We start from the raw sequence: 22,007 nt of genomic DNA, 5'->3' as shown, positions 1-22,007 counted from the left end.
GCAAATCAAGGCTGGCATATCAGAAATTAAGAACACAGTAGAGCAAATTAAAAGTACAATGGAGAGTCTCCAAGATAGAATGAAGCAAGCAGAAAAAAGAATCTCAGAATTGGAAGATATTTCTTGTCATAAGGGGGAAACAAACAAAAAGCTGGAAGCAGAGCTGGATCAGGCCAAAAAAAGTATTCAAGAATTGAAAGGCACTATTAAGAGGCCAAATATAAGAATTATGGGAGTCCCAGAAGGTGCAGAAAGAGAAGCTGAGTTTGCAAATGTATTTAATGAAATAATCAAGGAAAATTTCCCTAATCTGAAGAAAGAATTGGGAAACAAGATCCAGGAGAGACACAGAACTCCCAACAGGCTTGATCAAAAGAGATCTTCACCAAGACACATGGTCATCAAGCTCCCTTCAATTGAACAAAAGGAAAAGATCCTTAAATGTGCACTTGAAAAAAATCAATTGACATATAAAGGAATGCCAATTAAACTCACAGGAGATCTCTCACAGGAAACTCTACAGGCAAGAAGAGAATGGCGTGACATATTCCAGATTCTAAAGACAAAAAACTGTCAGCCCAGGATAATGTACCCTTCAAAACTTTCCTTTGAAAAGGAAATAAAATTCTTCCACAGTAAAGAAAAGTTAAAAGAATTTGCCTCTTTCAAACCTGCCCTACAAATGATACTTCAAGATGTTCTCCTGACAAAGAGGAATAGCACAAAACAAAACCAAAGGCAAATGGGAAGAACATCCTAGTAAAGTGACAACAGAAGACTAAACCAATGAACAACCCATTCCTAAAATGACAGGACCAAAGTACCATCCATACATGTTAAACTCTGAATGTCAATGGCTTAAGCTCAATCAAATGTTATAGATTAATAAACTGGATTAAAAAACAAAGCATCTATTTATTGCCTAGAAGAGACACACTTCATCCACAAAAATCAGCGGAAACTGTATTGCATGGATTTTGTTTTCTGTTAGTTTCATCTCTTCAAAACTCTCTTCTGATTAAATCATTCAGTGACTCCTAGATCATATAGCAGCATCATTTTCTTCATGAAGGTTCTTGATTTTCATCTCTTCAGCTACACGTTAGACATTTTGTAGCATGTTATTTAACTTCATGGTGTGGTTAATTTCTTTTTTCTACCTGATGTTGGTTTTCTTTTGTGGCTTTTCATTTAAGGGGATGTATAGTAGCTGTGTAATGGAGACTGTCATATCTAGTAACATACCATTTGACTTCATGGCATTGTAAATTTCTATTTTTCTCTTTATTGTTGATTTTGTATTATGACTTTTCATTTAAGAAGATGTACACTAGCTGTGAAATGGAGACTAACATCCAGATGTGAGGATACAATGTAGTTTGCATTTCTACTTCCAGACAAAGATGGACTTGCAATGAAACTGTGTGCTATATCTTGACAATAGGATTCTGGACTCTCTGTCATTGTCCATGCCCGCAATGATGGACATATGACTGTGTATGAAGAACTATATTTTAGTAATGATATAGAGGAACTAGGTGGGGGGGGGAGGGAATTGGGGAGGGGATAAGGGAAATGCCAGGAGTCTATGGAACTGTATCATAAAATGATAATAATAATAAAAAATGCTAAAAAAATAATAAAAGCATAGTTGTTTCTGACAAAAAAAAAAAAACATGTAGGCAGTGATGCTGGTGCCTTCCACGCTGGGCCAGTGCCATCCTGTCAGGCAGAAACACCTTCCAAGTCCCACAGCTGCTGCTTCTCAGTCATACACACGCCCATGAGACCACAGGAATAGAGACAATGCCGCAGGAGCTGGTCTCAAAGGCCGATGGAGGGCCTGACGAGGCAACCTAGTGGCTAAAGTCCTCACCTTGCTTGTGCCGGGACCCCATATGCATGCAGGCCCTGCTTCCCATCCAGCTTCCTGCCTGTGGCCTGGAGAAAGCAACGGAGGACTGCCCAAGGGGATCCCAGCAGCCATGTGGAAGAGCCAGAGCTCTAGGCACCTGGCTTTGGCTCGGCACAGTGCCAGTCCAGACAGCCATTGGTGAAGCAGTAGATGGGAGACCTCTTTCTGCCTTTTCTTTCCTATGTAACGTTCAAATAAATAACCCTTAAAAGAAGCAGATACTGAGTGGCTGCACGGGCAGTAGGCTCACCAGGAGTAGGGATATTAGACAAACATAAAGCATGTAGGGACTGTCACGGGGACCCAAGCTGACTGAATCAGATCTAGTTTGCACCCTCATGCTTGTTGTGTTCCCTATTTAAGTAAAACTACACCATATGTGCACACATTTGAGCTTGCTGGTTTGCTGGATACAGCTGACTTCCCTATGTGAACAGAATTCCCTGTGATACTAGACTCTGCTTTCTCTACACTGAGTGCCCACTGTGTGCTGGGCACCGTTACGTGGTGCCCTATAATGTTACTATCATGTACGAGCTCAAAGATTATTCCCGTTCCACAGCTGGAAAGGACTCAGGACCACCCAGGGCCTCACAGTAAGTGGTGGCGTATGACTGAGCCAGACAGCAAGGGACCAGGGCACTGGACTGGGGCAACTATCAGCCTGAGCTTGCCCGTGTCCTGATGCTCAGATCCTCGGGCTTCGGGGAAACGCTGAGAGGCCAGACCTCTGAGGGGAGGCCCCTGTTATTCTGTATCTAGTTACAGATTTCCTGCAAGGTGGAGCATCAGGAAGAAAAGGAGCCCCGGAGTTACCTGCACAATAGCCAGAGCTGGGCCAGGCTGCAGCCAGGAGCCTGGCACCACAGGTGGGTATCCCACCGGCTGGCAGGGCCCCCAGCATGGCCGCCTTCTGCTGCATCCCCATGCGCACTGGCAGGGAGGAGGACGGCAGCTGATATTTCTATAGTTAGCCCAAGTGCTCAAAGTTTCAAATAGAAGCAATTTCAAGCATGGAATGAACAAAGCACACAAGAAAATAATAACAATGCTTTTATTTAAACACCACAGAAAAAAAAATATACACTCAGAAATGATAAACAGTTCATATATTAGAAAGTGCTAAAAATTCACCTATTTACACAATGGTAAAACCTGATAAATCAAGTGAAAACAGAATATGAGGTACTTCAAAAATTCTGTACAAAAATTAAATTAAAACATAAGTATTTTCATGCAAAAAAATTCAAAATCATGCATAGTTTTGTTAAGGATTTATTTTTATTGCCTGCAGACAGAGAGAGAGAAGAAGATACAGACAGAAAGGTTCTTTGTCTGCTGGTTAACTCCCTAAGTGATTGCACTGGTCGGAGTACAGTCAGGTGCCAGGAACCTTCTCCGGGTCTCCCACATGGGTGCAGGGTCCCAAGGCTTTGGGCCGTCCTCGACTGCTCTCCCAGGTCACAAGCAGGGAGCTGGATGGGAAGTGGGGCTGCTAGGACATGAACTGGTGCCCACATACGATTCTGGCGCACAAAAGTGAGTATTAGCCACTAAGCTATCCCACTGGCCCCAAAATCATGTTTGTTACAATACGTATTTCCACTAACTCTTCGAAGATTCCTCATACTTTTATTTTGATCCCCTCACCTATGGACAGCTTTATAAAAACAAGACATACAGTAATCAGTAAAGTGAAAGTTAAAGGCACATGGTGACATAAATCCTTCATATATGCACACATCTGGTCCCTTCAAAAGATGAACTGCCATCCTGTAAGTGAAGAGGGAACAATTACTGAGATGCTGGGAGTGCATCAAATGCCTGGGGAGAGGCTCCTGAACATGCTAACAGGTGAACACCATCCAATAACACCATCCAACATCTCTGTATCTAACAATGATTTCTGAGACATTCAATAAATCACTTGAATTTAAGAATATTCAAATAAAACACCATTTATTCTATTTCAACACTGCATTTACAAAGTCACAGTTCTTCCAAGAAAACCTCTCCGCAGATGCAGAAGTCCCTGTGGCTTTCCCCTCCTTGTCTGCAAGGCCTGCTTTCAGCATGTTGTGTGCAGCCTTGCCCACTGGAGTTGGCCCGTCCTCACAGCTGCAAGAAAACCAGTATTTATGTTCCCAAACAGCCTCCCTTTAGGTAGATTCTACCGCGCCAGGCCCGGTGGGCCACAGCCCAAAATGGCAGCTGGCTCTCGGTTCCAAGTCACCAAGCCAGGGCGGTACGAGGCAAAGCTCCCAAACGCAGTGTGCAGACAAACTCAAAACTGCAAAGCCACAGAGGAGCTGCTGAGCAGGGCGGGCCGGGAGACAGGCCACCAGAGGGTACATTCTGAGCCAGGTGCGGACTGCCACTTGTGGCGACCCACCACATCGTGAAGTGCCCACTGAGCCCCTGGACGCTAGACATGTCAACACGGTCCCCATGTGCCATTTTCTCTGTTGTGACAATGGTGCCACAGGTAGAACATGTTGACTGCCAGCAGAAACCTTGGCTTGCTGTGGTACCCTCGGGCCTCAGTTTCCCTTCTGTCAAGTCTTCCCGTTTGTGACATGTGGGCTGGGCCTGCTTCATCGTCTGCATCACAGCCTGAAGCATGGATGGCATGGACACCACACACACTCACTGCACACACGAGTTCTCTGATGCTCAAGAAATGAACCCCGCTGTGCAAGGCCGTGGGCCAGGGGAATCTGGGGAGGCAGGAATTCGCTCAATCGCAAGGAAGACAAGGGCTGATTCGGCAGCATCTGGCTTTATGGGGCAGCCAGGACACGCAGGAAAGGAAAAGATTCCCTCCCCTGGCCCCTTCCCCCAACCCCACTCCTCAGGAACTGTCACTGCTCTCTGTGACACACTGCCAGCAGCTGCCTTGGATCTGCAGAGGCCTAATGCATGGGCTCGTCTAAGTTCGAGTGACCTCTGGCCAGCCATGTGCCTCCTGCAGGTGGCCATTGCTCCAAGCTCACTCCAACCCAGGGGCAGCGGCTCAGTCCTTTGTACCTGAGTCAGCTCTGTCGTCACCGTGAGTGATGGTCCCTCACGAGTGGCCTGCTGCTGCTGTGCCCAGTGGACACCGCCAGGAAAAGTAAGCTTACGGTGAGTTCACTATTAGAAATGACACTCCAGAGCACTCACCTTTCGAAATCATCCGAGGAGGGAGATAAACATTATAACCCCCATGAACTGGGTAAATAACAACAGTGGTGTTAAAAACGACCACACAGGCCACAAAGCAACGTTGAAGCTGAAAAATAGACAACCAGAAAAAAGGTGATGTTTTAACTGACATGCATACAAATCTAGTTTATTCTAGAATCTAGATTAAAGAATTCAACTTGGGAATGTTCAGCCAGCCAGGGGCTTCCCATGTATCACTAATTCCCAAACATGTGATTTAGCCAACATTGGAAAATGCTTTACATACTTATGGAACTGTCACACTTCAGTCCGAAATCCCCACGTGGGACTCCCCATATGGGCCACGTGGCTCGAGTCCCGGCTCTGCCCCAACCCCAGCTGCCTATGAGTGCAACCCCGGGAGGCAGCGGTGACGACCTGAGGCCTCGGGGCCCTGGCATCCACAAGGGAGACCTGGATGGCATTCAGCCGCGCCCTGGCTGCTGTAGACACAGGATCTCTCTCCCTCTCTCTTTCATATAAAATGAAAACAAATAAAAATTTGTAATTAAAACAACTCCAAAGGTAATAATGTAGTTTGCAATTAAATTTTCCTTAGGAAAAAACACACTATTCTTGTCACTGAGATAAGACAAAAACACCAGGAAAAATAATATAATAATAATAATAAATAACTTTGAGTATAAATGACTTTTTTTAAAGATTTATTTATTTATTGGAAAGTCAGATATACAGAGAGGAGGAGAGACAGAGAGGAGGAGAGACAGAGAGGAAGATCTTCCATCCAATAGTTCACTCCCCAAGTGAGCGCAACGGCTGATGCTATGCTGATCCAAAGCCAGGAGCCAGGAACTTCTTCCGGGTATCCCACATGGGTGCAGGGTCCCAAAGCTTTGGGCCATCCTCAACTGCTTTCCCAGGCCACGAGCAGGGAGCTGGATGGGAAGTAGAGCTGCCAGGATTAGAACCAGTGCCGATATGGAATCCTGGTGCGTTCAAGGCGAGGACTTAAGCTGCTAGGCACGCCGCCAGGCCCCATAAATGACTTTTAATGACTAAATTTCCAACAGCTGAAGTGAACAGGGTAGGACAGTCACTTAAGTAAGTTTTTCACAAGGTAATTACTTTTGTCATATAATGTTTTGATAAGTATGGATTTTAAGTAACTATAATCCCACTGAACTAAAAACAAAAATCAGCATTTCTGGAGATGATCTCAGACTTAATAGCACATCAGCATGCCCGCATCCCAAAGGGCTGATACCCACACTACAGAATGTCAAATGTTCTTAAACTTCAACCACAGAGGTCAGTCACAAGCACACAGAGTAAAGGTGTATGGGTTTTCTTTCTCCGGCAGGTTCCCTCCCCAGACAGCCACAACAGCCAAGAGCCCAGATAGCCATCCAGTTCTCCAGAGCAGGCGGCAGGGGCCCAAGCCCTCAGATCAGTCTCCACTGCTTTCACAAGCACATTAGTAGCTGTTGGGCAAGAAGCAGAGAAGCTGGTCTCAAAGCAGTGCCCACATGGGATATTGGCATCACAGGTGGAACTAACACACTATGCCACAGTGCTGGCCCTAGGTTTATCATTTTAGCCAAATAAAAACTTGGTTAATATTAACAAAGAAAAGACTAACAAGTTATAGACAATGTTACCAGTATTTTCTCTGGTTGGCATGATCATGGGATGGGTTTCCTTTATGCTTTCTGCAACTCACCCTGTTTCATACACTGAGTACCTATCAACGTTTTTAGAACAACTGTGTGTTGAGAATAAAATCACTCTACGTCCAAAAACAGGGACCTGGATAAACAGATCACAGGGTGACCATGCTGTGAAAGCTCAACAACTGTCTACAAATAAGAAACATCCACATAGACCATTACAAAAGACTTCCAAGCTACATGGGTCCATGGAAAAGGGACAAGCAAGTACAATCCCTTTGGAAAAGAGCTCGATGTCATTTCCTGGGACTGGAGGGTGTGTATGCCCCATGCCTAGCCACTCCCCTCTAGGAGGACGGCTGGACACACCTGGACACACCCCACAGAGCTATGCAGGCAGGCAGCAAGAAAAAGGAACCTGTCTGCAGATGCCCTGAACAGCATCTTTCGCAACTCCGCACTGGAGAACTGGAATGTTACAACAATGGGACAGACAAGGTGGAATTCAGTCAGACGACAGAATGTCAACCAGCGACAAACATGAAAAGCAATTGTGTACACCACTGGATGGATCTGGATCTAATGCTGCACACAACCCACCTCTACAATGCTCATACAAAGCTATAGGAGCAACACAGGGGTGCAGCTAGCTAATCCTCCACCTGCAGCATCGATAGCCCACATGAGTCCCAGTTCGAGTCCTGGCTGTTCCACATACAATCCAGCTCCCTGCTTACAGCCTGGGAAAGCAGTGAAGGATGGCCCAAGTTCTTGTGTCCCTGTATCCACGTGGGAGACCCAGAAGAAGTTCCCAGATCCTGGTTTCAGATTGGCTCGGCTCAGCTCTAGCTATTGCAGCCATTCAAGGAATGAACCAGCGGATGGAAGATCTCTCTCTCTGTCCCTCTCTGTCTCTTCCTCTCTCTATAAAACTGCCTTTCAAATAGAAGTAAACAAATCCATTTAAAAAAAAAGAATAAGACAAAGTGCTAACCACAAATGCCCGAGCAGTACACCCCGGGCAGGAAGGAGGCCACAAGGACACGGAGGGCACAGGGGGCACAGGGCTCCCTTGGCTCCCCACTCAGGGGTGGTTTATACCAATGTTCACTTGGGGATCATTCAATCAGTTGTACATTTCAGCTTTGTCAACTTTTCTGCATTGCACAAAACAATCAAAACCATTTGCACATCAAGATGTGGCCCCTGTACAAAATGTTGCCATCGGTGCTGTGCATGCAACTTGGCACAGGCAGAGGAGACGAGGAAGAGAGTGACTCCTGTGTCACACCTTTCATTCGGTTTGAATTTTTGATCATGTACACAATTATTTCATGATTTTTTTTTCAAAGTCCTTATTTTCCATTCCTGTTAGTCACTTCAGAGTTAACTTACCAGATTCCTGCTGCGATGAAAGAGGCAGTTGTAGCAGGAACCAGCGCTGGGTACTTCATGTCATATTCTCCAATGCCACGGTACCACTCCAGATAAACTATGCAGTAAAACGCAATCGAAAAACTGACCAGCAGCAAGGCACCACCAGACAGAAACCAACTGCATGGACAGAAATAATACACACAGGTGGACACAGCACTCAGCCAATCAGCAGGCTTCTTACAAAACAGCACCAGCAGCCTAGAACACTCTAAGAATACCAACTGGAGAAGGCCGCAGAGGGACTCAGAATGCCTCAGCCGCAGCATTCACAAAATCGCAATCTGAGAAATGGGGTGAGAAAAGACAAGACTCATGAAATGATTAAAAATGTCCTGACCATGTGCACACACTCACACCACCCTAAACTAACATCACGTGGGAATTCTGGTGAGAGCAACGTGTTGGCTTTGAAAACACGAGAGCCAGCAGCTTCCTGGCTACTTCTGAAGTTGTGAGATCAAGCTTGAAGATTCTCAACAGGGACCCCCTTGGTTAAGCAGAGCGCCTCGAAACGCTGAAGAAGGACTCCGAAGGCAGTTCATCCAAACACTTGCTAGATTTCTAAGCAAAACCCTCTGCTTTAGCGGCTATTTCCTGCCACCCTCCAATTCCACCCAGACCCTGTCTCAGTGTGGGAGGCAACCCTGGCAGCCACTAATTCCAACCCCAGCCAGTCAGAACAGAGGCAGACATTCCCCCATCATCCCTCTGGGGAGATCCTGCAGGAGACAGAGGGAGGGCTGCTGGCACAGCAGCTGAGTTGCCTGGATGCTCAGTGGGGTTCCAACAACCGCAGGGTTCTAGCTTCCACCATGGCCTTTTCCAGTGAAGCAGTGCCAGGAATGACAGGTCTTGAGGCGGTCTGGTGGGGCAGTTAAGAGCCCCGCCTCTGAAATCAGCCTGTCTGGATTTAAGTTCCACCCCAAAGCCACCCTGAGAGAGCAGATCACTTAACCCAGGTGCTCCAACAGTGCCGATGGTGCATAACTCCCAGGGCAGCCCGAGAACTCCGGGAAGTGCTTGAGGCACAGCCTACCTCATAAGGCATTCTAAAACTGTTCTGCACTTCAACTGTTGACATATGCCTTGTTAGAGTTATAAGCCAGTTTAGACTATCCCAAAATCTGCCAAGTTCAGCAAAATTAAGCTTCAACACTATAAACTGCTGAATGCTAAAATGAAAATAGTCACGAGACAGCTGAATGGTACCCTATAACCACTTTAACGTGTATAGCAGCCGGTTCTGTATATAAACTGAAATTGAAATGTCAATGAAATAGTCACAGGATGTGGTTAAGAACTTGCATTTTTTAACATTTGTTACTTAATACCATGTCAATTAATTCCATAATGTTGTAAACTGATGTTGATGTTATGTTGTGGCTTTTAATTGATCGGGATGATATTCTGCCAGCTCTGCTTTCAGACCAGAGATGGTCTCCCCAAGAAACCATTGAATTTATCTGGACAATAAGATGCTGGACTCTATGCTTGCAATGAAAGAATCTTGACTGAATTTGAACTGTAATACTGCAACAAGGTGGAGGAATCCACTATGGGGAGAGGGTATGGGGAGGGGTTGGGGGAATCCCAGAGCCTATGAGACAGTGTAACATAATGCAATGTAATCAATAAAAAATAATATAACAACAACAAAAAATACATGGCACAGTATCTGACAGCAGCAGCTAACACACAGTGCTGGCCCCCGTTACGTCCGCGACCTGGCTCCACCCAACACAGAACATGGTCCTGGGCGCTCCGCAAACATGAGAGGTGTGATCATTCTGCTTCCCAACTGTTGGAAGTTAAATTGCTCAGAATACCTAATCCTGGGGTGGGCAGCTAGGACAGTAGCCGGGATATCCACAGCCCAGATGAGGAGTGCGTGTAATACAGTTCTGGCTCTAACGCCCAGTGGGCAACAGGCAATGGCGCAACGGCTGGCTGGGTCTCCACCCCCACTAGGAGATCAGAATTGCTATCCAGTCTCCCAGCCTCAGCCTCTCCCAGCTCCAACTACTGCAGGCACTAGAGGGATGAACCAGCAGATGGATGATCCATCTCTCTACCTTTCAAATAAAATGAACATGAAGAATATCTACCACAAGGACACAGAAAAATCGTCCCATGACTCCTACAGTCCACAACGGCCGAAGCCCCACTATCTGACTATGTTCTGGGCATATGCTTCTGGCGCCCAGGGCACCAGACCCTGTCTACTGTGGGCTAGAACCAGCAACTGGAGGGTCCACTCATCTCCAGCACCCACAGCCACGCCCACACTGGGACCCTGAGCAAACCAGCCCTCTGGAAGCCAGCTCGGCCGCTCCCCAACAGCTCTCCCTTGTCTCAGGATATGAGACCTAAACAGATTCCAGGGCACTGTGAGGGAGCTCAGGATACAATTCACCAGATCCTTCTCCACTCAGTCCCCAAGATTGCTGTAAAGGGCTCTGGGTCCTCAGTCTAACAAGGCACTGCTGACCCCAGGCCCACCCCAGGGATTCCAATCTCTTCCATCCACTCCCATTTAGCCGCACCCTGCTGAAGCAGCCAGCTCTGGCTGCTCTCAGAAACTCTGGGAGCTCTCTTCAGCAGTCAGCCCCCAGCTCCCAGCCCCTCCCAGTGTCCTCAGCAGTCAGCCCCCAGCCCCTCCCAGCTGTCCCCAGCCCCCAGCCCCTCCCAGCTGACCTGGACTATCACCAGAGACCCACAGTCAGTCTTTCTCCATTTGTCATCAGTGCTGAGAAAACACACTGATTTCCACTCTCACCCACTGTCTGTGCCACCCTAAGCACATGCCCAATTTTTCGTCTGCTTTTGTCCAGCTTCGAAGAGCCACTGACAAAACTGAACCTACGCATGGTGTACGATGTGAAGACTTGACGTGTGCATACGTACGACCATCATTCCCCAGAGTCAGCACCGTGTGTGTGTTGCTCAGGACACGTGAACACCCTCTCTTAGCCAATGTCAAGCATTCACTACCTTACTGTTAACAAGACACCTTGCAAAGCTGCTTGGCGTGTAATGGACAACACGCGCCCTTCAGTCACGCTCTTGCTCCTCAGGTACCCCAGCACCTCCAGCATGATGCCTTGGCACAGAGCAGGTCCAAGCAGGTGAAGAACCCGCTGGACAAAGGAGACACGACAAAGACGACGGGGACATTGCTCTGAGAGTTCACTTACCTATTGGTGTATAAGTTCTCTTTGAGGGTCTTGAAGAAATCAGCATAGTAGGTGACCCCAATGGAAGCCAGGATCCAGAATCCACAGTGGATGTTGAATCTCGGGAGAGGCTTCTCCTTTCTCTCGGGCACAGTGACAAATCCTGCAAACACGGGAGATTCCGAGCTAAGGCATCAGAACTTCCAGGTGGAGAGTAGACTCAGTTTAAGCCAAATAACTTCCTAAGCACTTTCTAAGTACTCTTTGACAGCACCCAATCCCTCTTTTAAACCATTACAATGGGCTTATTTATGCAGGAAAAAGTAACAAGTGCCCGCTTTAAAGCATCTCCAAGGCCCAGCAGGCCCGGCCTAGCGGCTAAAGTCCTCGCCTTGAATATGCTGGGGTCCCATATGTTCTAATCCTGGAAGCCCTGCTTCCCATCCAGCTCCCTGCCTGTGGCCTGGGAAAGCAGTCAAGGACAGCCCAAGGTTTTGAGACTCTGCACCCACGTGGGCGACCTGGAATTGCTCCTAGCTCCTGGCTCCCGGTTTTGGATCGGCTCAGCTCCACCCGATGTGGTCACTTTGGGAGTGAATCATTGGACAGAGGATCTTTCTCTCTGTCTCTCCTCCTCTCTGTATATCTCTGACTTTGCAATAAAAATGTAAATAAATCTTTTTTAAAAAGAAGTATCTCCAATATAGATAATGTCTACATTTTCACAATCTTGGGGAAGCTTGAGGAAAGCCTCTCAACAATGTAGAAAATTTAAATCAGTTTCATGTTTCCTTTAGGAAAGCAACACCAGCAAAACCAGCAAAGAAGTATGGGGACAGGAACCTGCCTGCAGGTCTCACCTCAAACACACACAGCCTCCTGAGGCGTCTCACGAACCACAAGGGGACAGTAAGAAGAGGCTGCTCTCCTGGGGCTGAGCCAAACAGGACTAGCCCCAAGTCCCCCAGGTGACCCACGCGGGAGCCACGGTGCACACCCAAGGGTCTGAGCCTTTGGCTGACCATGCGGATCCCTGGACAGCACGTTCACCACACAGATCCTGGACCATGTGCTCGGGGAGCAGGGAGACCCGGTTTACAAAACACACAGCAGAAAAGGGTCCGAAACGAAATCTGCCGAAATCTCCACCATCAACCTTGGTGAGGTCCTTCACACTCTATGCACCTGCAGGTGACCCCAGGCTGCCGGCACATCTACATCAGTGGGTACTGCACGTCTTCCCGCTTAGCAGGTGTAGACACGAACCTTTAACCTCACTGTCGACAGGAAATTAGACAGTTCCAACCGTCTGCCATGAAAAGAAATCTGGGACCAAAACACTTGGCACCCCCGAGGTGACTCAAGGCTTTGGTGAAAGCCTTCCAAAAGAAGCGGTCAATTTAATTTAAAAAGGGGGGACGGGGGGAAGACATTTTTAATAGCACTAGAACAACTCTCCCGCAAACTCCTGCAGACGTGAAGGACCAGCAGCCTCGCCGCCGGGAACCCTGCAGCGCCCGGGGACAGCGCCTCACCCGGCTTGGCGTCGCCCTCGCCGCTCAGCGGGACCGCGGGGTTCAAGCGCAGCAGGCTACGCCGCTGCCGCAGTTCCTCCCGGGTCCTCTGGGCCCTCTGGGCGTCCATCTTGGAGCTACCCGGCAACGCGACGGAAGTGACGTCCTCACAGTACTTCCGGGATCGGGCGGGGGCGGGCTTCGCGAATGAGGAGACCGTGAGCTGTCGTGGGCGCTGAGGTCACGTCCACGAGCGTGAGGTGGACTTTGGGAGGCGACTGTTCTTCCCTGAGCCTTAGAGCGCTCCGACCTACGGGAGCTCGCGGGAACCGAGATGCCCGTTGTCCTGGGACGTGTCGCCCGCTCGCGGCGCGCGCCCGGGCAGCCCGTGGTCAAGGCTCGCGCCTCCCGCTCGGCGTGGAGGTCAACCCCGGCTCGTCGCCCGCTCCCGCTTCTCTCAGGAGTCGTCCAGCTAGACTTGAAACGGTCGAAGGCAGCCCCAGGAGCAAGGGGGTGGCCTCTGACCACTTTTGAGGGGCGGGGAAAGGCACTTGCTGCAGGGCCTGCCGCGGGGGGGAGGGGGGGGGTATTCCTGTCGGTTTTTCTCAAACGATAAATTAGTAGAAAAATTATGTATATCTGCAATTAAGGGGCCACAGTACGCACACTGAAGAATTTACTGAATATACCCCAACAAAGAAGATATGGTCATTAAATACTAGCATATTCAAACTGAGTTTCGCTCTGCTGCCCAGCCAGCGCTTCCTGGAGCACCTGGAGCACCTGCCGCATGCTAGGGATGGCAGGTGGGAGGATGGAGAGGGAGGACTTGGACCTGAGCCACTGCTCCCAAGATGACCGCAGGCTAGTGCAGTGAGTGTTTACCCGTGTCCAGCAGAGCCTCCTCACCCTGGCGACCCCATGTGAACAGCCACGGGGCTAGGCTGCTGGAGGAGCCAACTGCTGTAGGGTATGTGGGGTTACAGAGGCACCCAGTGAAGTCTGCCACCAATGTGTGTGTGAGAGAGAGCAAGGAAAGTGTTTTGAGGTAGATGGAATCCCTGGATGGACAGCTATCCACAAAGTGGAATGTGGATTGGCTAGCAGACAGCTCTCCAATATCTTGTGTGTGTGGAGGGCATTTGTAAAGGGACAGTAGGAAGGAATATCCAAGCAGAGTGTCCACTCCCTGCGTGTCCGTGTCTGCCATTCCTTTCCTTTGCAGCCTAGCACTCAACAGCGAGGCAGATCGTATGGCCTTTCTCAACAATCCCTCCTTTCCCCTGGTCCTGTTTCTTTTCTTTTTCTTTGGAGACTGCTAAAGAACTGGCATTCATCCGTTCAAAGCCAGCTGAGGTCTTGGCCCTTCTTTCTCCGTTCTCTTGTAAAGGGTTAGAAGCCTTGTTAACAGGAAGTGAATTCGTCCCATCAAACAGTCTTCTGTTGATTTTCTCCTAGCAGAAAGGTCAGTGTTGGGTCTCCCTTGTAACCGCATATCCCCGAGAGCCTCACAGCCAGTCCAGGGTTTCCATGCATGGTATATTCAGGTCAGATCGAGTTCCTGCTGTGGTAGTTTAGGGCCTTTGTATTTGGATCTGAAACCCTTCCAGCTTCCCGCCCCTACCCCCGCCCCCACACACAATATTTTAAATGGCATTGCTTACACACCATATTGAGGCTACTTAAAACAGGTTGGAGAAAATCCAGTATTTAATGACCACATCTTTGTTGGGGCCCATTCAATTGATTCTTCAATGTGTGTACTGTGGCACCTTAATTATAGATATATATCAGATTTCTACCGATGAAGACATTTTCAGTGTGGATTGCTTGTGGGGAGAAAAGTTAATCTGCCCTGACTGTAGTTTCCCTCCTGTTAGCCACATGGTCATGTCCAAGGTGTTTGCAGACTACTGAATCCAGCTCCGCCCCGTGGCTCCTCAAGTGAGTTCATTCATTTTCCTCACCATTGGCTTCATCAACTGTGAGATGCGGGTACAGCAGTGCAGACATGTACACACAGGGCTCAGCTGATTGCTGGCCAATGGCATGCATCAAGGAGGTGGCATCTGCCATTCATGACCCCATAATTAGGTTCACAGGCCTTCAGGATCCAGCACCTGCTCACCTTTTAGTGGGTGTTTCCTAGCCCATGGGCCATGGTTCTCTTCCAGGGATTAGCAAGCGTCAGTGCAGTACTCCTTTGACTGTGCTTTTATTAGTTGTTTTAGGGCAAAACCTATGTCTTAGTATCCTGCCAGAGCCTCTGAAATACTGGGCAGGGAGCAGGAAGTGTCATTCTCACTCTGGTCCTTGCTCTCAGCTAACTGGTCTTCCTTCTACATATACACACAGCTGTCCAGCATCCCTCCCTCTGGGAAAACCCTCTGTTGTTCCTGCAGTGGTCCCACTTGGTCTCGGGAGGCTGACTGTGACCCAGGTAAGAGCTCTGTCCCTGGGGCCCCGTTGGGGGTTTCTGGGGACAGCTGCTCTGTTGCTTGGGTATTGTCAGTGCTGGAATCAGTGTGCACAGGGCTTAATTGGATTATGGTGTCTGGAGACTGGATGAGGCTGACAGGGCGGAGCCTCTGTGAGGGCCACTGTGGCTTGGGAGAGAAGGAAGAGCATGCTCCCTGAGTTTCTCTGCGTGCTACTCACTGTGTGCTCATCCTTCAAGTCATCCCCTAGCCTTACCAGATGCCTGAACCAGCGGGGCTTCCTGATGTGAGCCTGCAAGTTCCCAAAACCATGAGCCCAACTGAACCCCTAGCTTCCTGGTAGCACCCAAGTATTTTAACTATAGTGACAAAAAGCTCATGCATGAATACAGTCATCCTTTGGTATCTGAGGGACATTGGCTCCTGGATCCTGCACCTCCCAGCCCCACCCACCAAGTCCCTCATAGACAATGGCATCTTTGCACAGAGCCTAGACGCTTCCTCCTGCATACTTTAAACTGTCTCGACATTACTCCATAGGATCTAGCACAATGCAAATGCTAAATAGGTCATTGTTACACTATATCGTTTAAACATTGATGACCAAAAAATAATCTGTATATATTCATTACAGTTACAATTTTTCCCCTGGATGTTTATGGTTGAACCAACCTACAAGTGCAGATCCTGGAGAGAAAGGCCTGACTCTGTGTGGCATCCTGTTTGCCCCATCTGCCCTCCCCATGCCAAGAGCAGACATTCCTAATCACAGCATTTGTTTCCCTTCTGTGAAACCAAGTTAGGTCCTCAAATCCTGAGGAGCACCAGAAAATCCCCACTCGGTGAGCAGGATTGATAGGTCTGAAAAATCTCTCATCTGTCCCTGCCTCGCGTGCCTAAGGAATGCCAACAACAGTTTCAAAATGCAATCAATAGCTACAAGCTGGGGATTGCACTGAAACCTGTAAGAATTTGCCTGTTATTTGTCTTAAAGCTTCGGATGCCTGCTCCTCAGAATGTACTGAAAATCACACAAACATGCAGACGTACACCTGCCTGCCAACCACACGTCACAGGTTGCCACCAGAGTGATTCCCCACACATGGCGGTCAAGGGGACTCTCTTTGAGGATCCCTCCCAATCCCAACCCACACTTCTGAGGATACCTGCTGACCCTTGAGTTAAACAAGGGGCAGAAAACACCCCCAGCAGTGGGGTAACTGCCTAGGTTGCATTGAACCCAGGCAAGTGTTACACTGCTGGGAAAAAGCAGCTAATAGCTGGTGGGCATCCCTGGCCTGGTTATTGCCAAATTTGTGTTAACTGTACTAACGTGCCAGCAGACAGGGTCTGGGGATGCACAAGCAAGTGTACGTGAGCCCTAGGTGGGCTGGCTTGGTGCACCACCGGAGGACTGGCTTGGGGCTCTGTGGGCATGGGGGCTGTGGATTGCTCAGGGAAGTGAGTGTGGAGACGTGTGGGAGGGAGGGCTTCTGAGGGAAAACATGACAGGAGGGGAGAGACTTCTGGGGGACTTCCATTGATCAGACTACTAGACATACAGGCATTCACACCAACCAAAGCGGGGGGCAGACCAGGGGATGATTTGGGGGAGTCACTCTGAATAGGCTGCAGTTCCTGCTGGTGTGCATAAAGGGTGAGTAGTAGTGGGCAGGGTTAGGCTGTACCACAGCATCCATTGGTCTGTGTATGAGATGGGACTGGGGACAGAACTGATCAGTGACTCCAACTACCAGTGTGTGTGTAGGCTGATGTGGGTGGTGGACTGAGCAAGACCCCATACTGGCTAGCACAGAGAGGGGTTGGTTGGGGTCATCTCTGGCAAGATTTCTTTGGGGGACCCCCAAGTGGATTACTGAACTCAGAATTCCAACCACAAGGAAAATCACAGGATCTGAGGTCTGACAATAGAGTGCATGTGTCATAATTGGGTCTCCATGGTTGCTGAGGCCTGTGCATTGGATGGCATGCCCAGATGCTCATGTGGGGCACTGAGGCCTGCAGAGGACGTCTAGCACTATGAAGGGCAGAACAAATTGGACAGCTCTCCTGGACAAGCTCTGTCAGCGAGTATCTGGGTGAACAGAGACTCTGAAGTAGACTACGCCAGCCAAAGGATCTTGGAAGGATTTCCTCAACCCTCTTTAGAGCAATGAAACCAACAGCATCTCAGAACTATCAAAACAGCTTAAATAGTACCTCAGAACACGCTGCGCATTGGGGACCCTGGGATATCAGGTAGCTGTCCCCCATTCCCAGGTACTGATGCAGTTGAGCTGCTGGGAGCAGCCCTCTCCCCTTCTCTCCCCACTTTTCCCAGACAGAGGAATAAATTGGAGGCAGTTGCCTCATCCACTTTCCTCCATTCTCCAACCCTCCCCACCCAAATCGGTGGTCCACACGGGCATGCATCCCCTTCAACTATGTAAACATCATCAAAAATAAAATGAATTTATTATAAAAGGAAAAACAAGGAGCAGAAAACACCAACCCTTCAAGACTGGCAGTGCCAGGCAGACATCCCGAAAGGGGGATGAGCTGCAGTGACAGATCATGGAGTGCCGTGTGAGTTCCTGACAGCACCCAGAGCATCTAGAAGTTTGCAGCAGCAGAGAGCTTAACAAGTTTATTTCTGGAACTTACAAGAGAGCTTAGCTGTGTAATGTGTCTCTGTTGCATATGACATTACCCTTAGTATCCTGAGTCTAGCTGGATACCAACCCAACCCCCAAAACTGTGGGACTGAATCTTTACCTCCCTTTAATCTGCACTGGAGAAATCTAATATATGGTTGGCCTCTGAGCCCCACCGAAGTCAGCCTGCGGTCACTGGGAAGAGTGGGCGCGGCCAAGGTAGTATTTCTGCAAGCTCACAATACACGCTCTGTGGCCCAACAATAACCTGACCTCCTCAGCGATGTCTGCCCTCTAAACATATGTATTTACTCTGTAATTACAATGTAAGCCACCCCAGGGACAGTTTAATCCCTTGCATCACAGGAAATGAATGAAAGCCATCCCGGATCCCACGATAACCAAAGCAAGGTCAAAATTGCACTCCAAGGAACACAAAGACACCTGTCTTTTCACCAGCTGGAGGCTGTGTTCTCAGCCATCCTTGCTGTCTCCTAGCTAAGCCAAGCAGAGGGACAGCTCCACCCCAACAACAGACGTGATGAGGGCAGGGGTGGAGGATGTGAGCAGGTGAATTCTACAGGCAGGGACCTCTCCCTGCTGTAGAGGAAACCAGATAGCCTTTTCTATAATCTATAACCATCCCCCGACACACACACACAAAAACACACTGACATACTGACTATGCTTGGCAGCACTGAATAACAGCCACTGGAGGCCATACAGACAGGGAACAAAATTGGAACAATGCATTTTTAGGTAGAAAATCTCAAATACCTAAATAACTAGGGTTGGCAATGTACTCTGGGAATGGGGTGGCCAAATCTATGATGGCTGAAGCGCACCCTGTGATGTGTGTGCACCAGGGAGGAGTGTGGACAACACCCATCTCCTTGGAAGCTCAGCCAAACGCTTCATTGCAGAGTGAAGAACTACTTTACAGCAAGGAAGGGCATAAACAGCTACTAAGCATCGTGGCCAGCCCTCTCAGAAAAGCCAGACACACAAGGAAACCTTGCAATTTGAATCTGTTTACATCAAGCTCAAAGCCAGGCGAAACCAATCCATGCAGACTCAGGCTAGGCTAGGTCAGTGGCACAGGGCTGAGCACTTTAGAAAACCTCTTGAGCAGCACATTTAGGTTCATACACTTCACAATGTATGTTATACTGCAACACACAGTTCACATGAAGACATTATATGGAATTGTTGGGCAGTTGTATGGCTGCCTTAGTCCTGGAAAATGCACCACAGTGGGGGTTGGGAGTTGGGGGCTGGCTGTGGTGATGTCCATGGTCCCCATTCTTCACTACAGTCATTTGGGGAGCTTCATACAGGAAGAAAGGAGGTGCCAGTGCTTCTCACAGGCCAGCGGCCCACAGTCAGTGGTAGACACTGTGATGTATGTGCTTCAAGTAATTTAATTTTTGACATTTTCAGACACAAATTATGTGTGTGCCAGGCACTTTGGGTACAGTATTTTCATTCTCTTCTATAGACTCTAGAGAGCTAGTTCTGAGACATAAACCCCTGAGGCTTGGAGAAGTGGAATGACCCACCCTTGGCTGGTAGGATACAAAGCTCAAATTCAAGTCCAGTTCTGTGTCATGGACCAAGTGGCCGGAATACGGAGACCATTGACTCACATGCCAAGTAGGTTGTAAATAACCACTTAACATCTCCCCTCCTGCACCACGTAGCCGCCAAGTGCAGCTCCCCATGGCCCTCCGAGGCGGGCATTCCTGCTGAGGTCACAACTCAGTGCACTGCCAGGCTCCTCAGAAGAGGGCTCGCAGATGCTGCTGTCCTGCAACAGCGGCTCAATGTCCTCCCAGTGCCTCTTCCAGGGGAGCTGGTCAGGCTGTCACTGCCGCTGCTATGCTTTTGAACGCCACCAGCTTTGCTGCATTCCGGGTTGAATAAGACAACCAGACGTGAGAACTATACAGGCTCCCCCAAAAATGGTGGGCCTGCACAGTGGCAACTGTCAGCATTCAATTCCATACCCAAATCGGTGAGCTCCACATGGAACATGTAGAATATTAAGCCATAGAGTGCTGGCCCAAGGTCACTGCATCAGCCTCTTATTCCAGTTATTCCTCTTATTCCTGAGCAGCTCCTTGCCGATCAGGCTCTGCATTCTGAGATGAGGGCACTGATCGCAGGGAACGTGATGTTGGACTTGGTGGTCACAGTCCCCGCTGCCCACATCATCCAGGCCCGAGCTCCAAACCCATACCAGTTCCAGCCTAGCATTTCCCATTTTCCCCTTACCTTAAAAAAAAAAAAAAAAAAAAAAGAGCAGTAGCAGCAACCAGCAACTACACTGGAACACACACTGGTATAGTTAACACCAGTTTAGCATTCTTTAGGCCCAGGATGCTCACCAGCTATTGGGCGCTTTTCTCCCAGCAGGGCAGCACTTGCCCAGGCAGCTGCCTTCAGCTGGGGACAGAACTGTGAAGAGCGCTGTGCTATGCTGCCCATACTGCAGCTTCATCTCCGAGAAGAGTGGCAGCAGTGAGGATGGGACTCAAGAACACAGAGGGCGGGCGCACGATGGCTCAACAGGCTAATCTTCCACCTGCCAGCACTGCATCCCATGTGGGCACCAGTTTGTGTCCCAACTGTTCCACTAAGATCCAGCTCCCTGCTGTGGTCTGAAAAAATAGTGAGGGTTGGCTCAGGCCCAGGGCACCCATGTGGGAAACCTGCAAGAAGCTTCTGGCTCCTGGTTATGGATCACATCAGCTGGGCTGCTATGGCCATTTGAGGAGTGAACCTGCCGATGGAAGATCTTTTTCTTTCTGTAAATTGGCCTTTCAAATATAAATAAACCTTTAAAAACAAAAAACCCCAGGCAAGCTTTCAGCAGCTGCCACTTCTGGGAAGATGCTGGGCCAAGCTAATGACTCGTCAGAGCTTTCCTTATTCTGCTAAAGCAGTTCCTAAATGACAGCAGGCTACACCCAAGATGACTTCTTTTCATTCCCAGAAATCCATTTCGAGAAACAGGTCACTACAGGCTCAGAGTCCATGTCAATGGGACCTGGTGAGCTCAAGCTGTGACCGTGTGAGGAAAAGCAGATGGGAGAGCCTGGCAAAGGCAGCCCAGCCCTGCAGGCGAGCAACTACTCTGCACCTCAACTGTCAACACCGCCCCACACTAGACAAGCTTTGGGCTCCCTGAGTTCTTGTCTCTATGCCACAAGAAACCGGGGAGATCTTGGCAGTTTTCACACGTTCTTCTACACCTTCCTCTCTGCTGTCAGCCATTCGGAGGCTTCTGACTTGCTGGCCGTCACGGCCAGGTGCAGAGTGCAGGGCAGCCCTGGTCCCTGCTTCACCAGTGTGCCTAATGTGAGAGAGCCCAGCACACAGCAGTCACACAACTTCACTTGGGTGGACACAGACCGAGTGTTCCCTGCTCAGCAGCACCATGCAAAGCGGCAGACAGCAATGCACAAGGATAGGAAAGGCAGGGTGGCAAAAGGCAGCGGTGCCATGTTTGGGGGTCCCTGAGTGCCAGCCCCAGCAGAGCAGCACGAGATCAGGCAGACACAATAGAACCCCACTTTGATGCTCACCTTATGCACATGGAACCGTAACATGCCCTTTCAGCTGTGTCTGAAGTGCCCTTCTAGCTCCTGTGTGCTCCCACAGTTCACAGCAGGCAGGTAACTGCCAGAGCCTGCGAGGGCGGCCTCCCAGCAAGGACCTTGGAAATGACCTGTGGGTCAACCCCCCAGGGGCAAGTGCATGTTCTGCCAGCCACTCACAGCACTGTGCCCTTCGCTGACCTTGGACTTGGAGGGTACGGAGAGGTGCCACCTGCTGTTCCTGTGGGATATACTTTACCAGAATCATGGCCAGCCCCACTTGCGTGGGAGACAAGAATGGCAGGAAGGAGGACTTGACCACAGCAGCAGGTACACATTTTAATGTTGTCACTTCTGCCATATTTTGCCTTAGAAGTCATCACAGTAACAAGGACACAGACAACCTGACATGAACATAAACAACAGTTTCCAGATGCCATGGCTG

The 22,007-nt window shown here is 49.1% G+C and overlaps 1 protein-coding gene across 2 annotated transcripts; it reads right to left on the bottom strand.

Moving 5' to 3' along the window:
* Window positions 1-3,521: 3,521 nt before the first annotated feature.
* Window positions 3,522-13,020, bottom strand: TMEM128 (transmembrane protein 128). Of its 2 annotated transcripts, none has more exons than XM_040966152.1 (5): window positions 12,893-13,020; window positions 11,379-11,520; window positions 8,143-8,301; window positions 5,078-5,186; window positions 3,522-4,033 (listed from the first exon to the last, which is right to left on the bottom strand). In XM_040966152.1, the coding sequence occupies exons 1-4, from the start codon at window positions 12,999-13,001 to the stop codon at window positions 5,087-5,089; spliced, it is 510 nt and encodes a 169-aa protein (XP_040822086.1). In that variant the 5' UTR covers window positions 13,002-13,020; the 3' UTR covers window positions 3,522-4,033; window positions 5,078-5,086. The 2 variants fall into 2 exon arrangements, with proteins under 2 accessions (XP_040822086.1, XP_040822087.1); XM_040966153.1 differs by having other exon boundaries at window positions 3,522-3,688.
* Between the last annotated feature and the right edge of the window lie 8,987 nt (window positions 13,021-22,007).

The sequence above is a fragment of the Ochotona curzoniae genome, unplaced genomic scaffold (genome assembly GCF_017591425.1).
Source record: "Ochotona curzoniae isolate NIBS_2020 unplaced genomic scaffold, NIBS_Ocur_1.0 scaffold_4505, whole genome shotgun sequence".
Taxonomy (NCBI): Eukaryota; Metazoa; Chordata; class Mammalia; order Lagomorpha; family Ochotonidae; genus Ochotona; species Ochotona curzoniae.
This window is presented reverse-complemented; position numbering and strand designations above follow the sequence as displayed.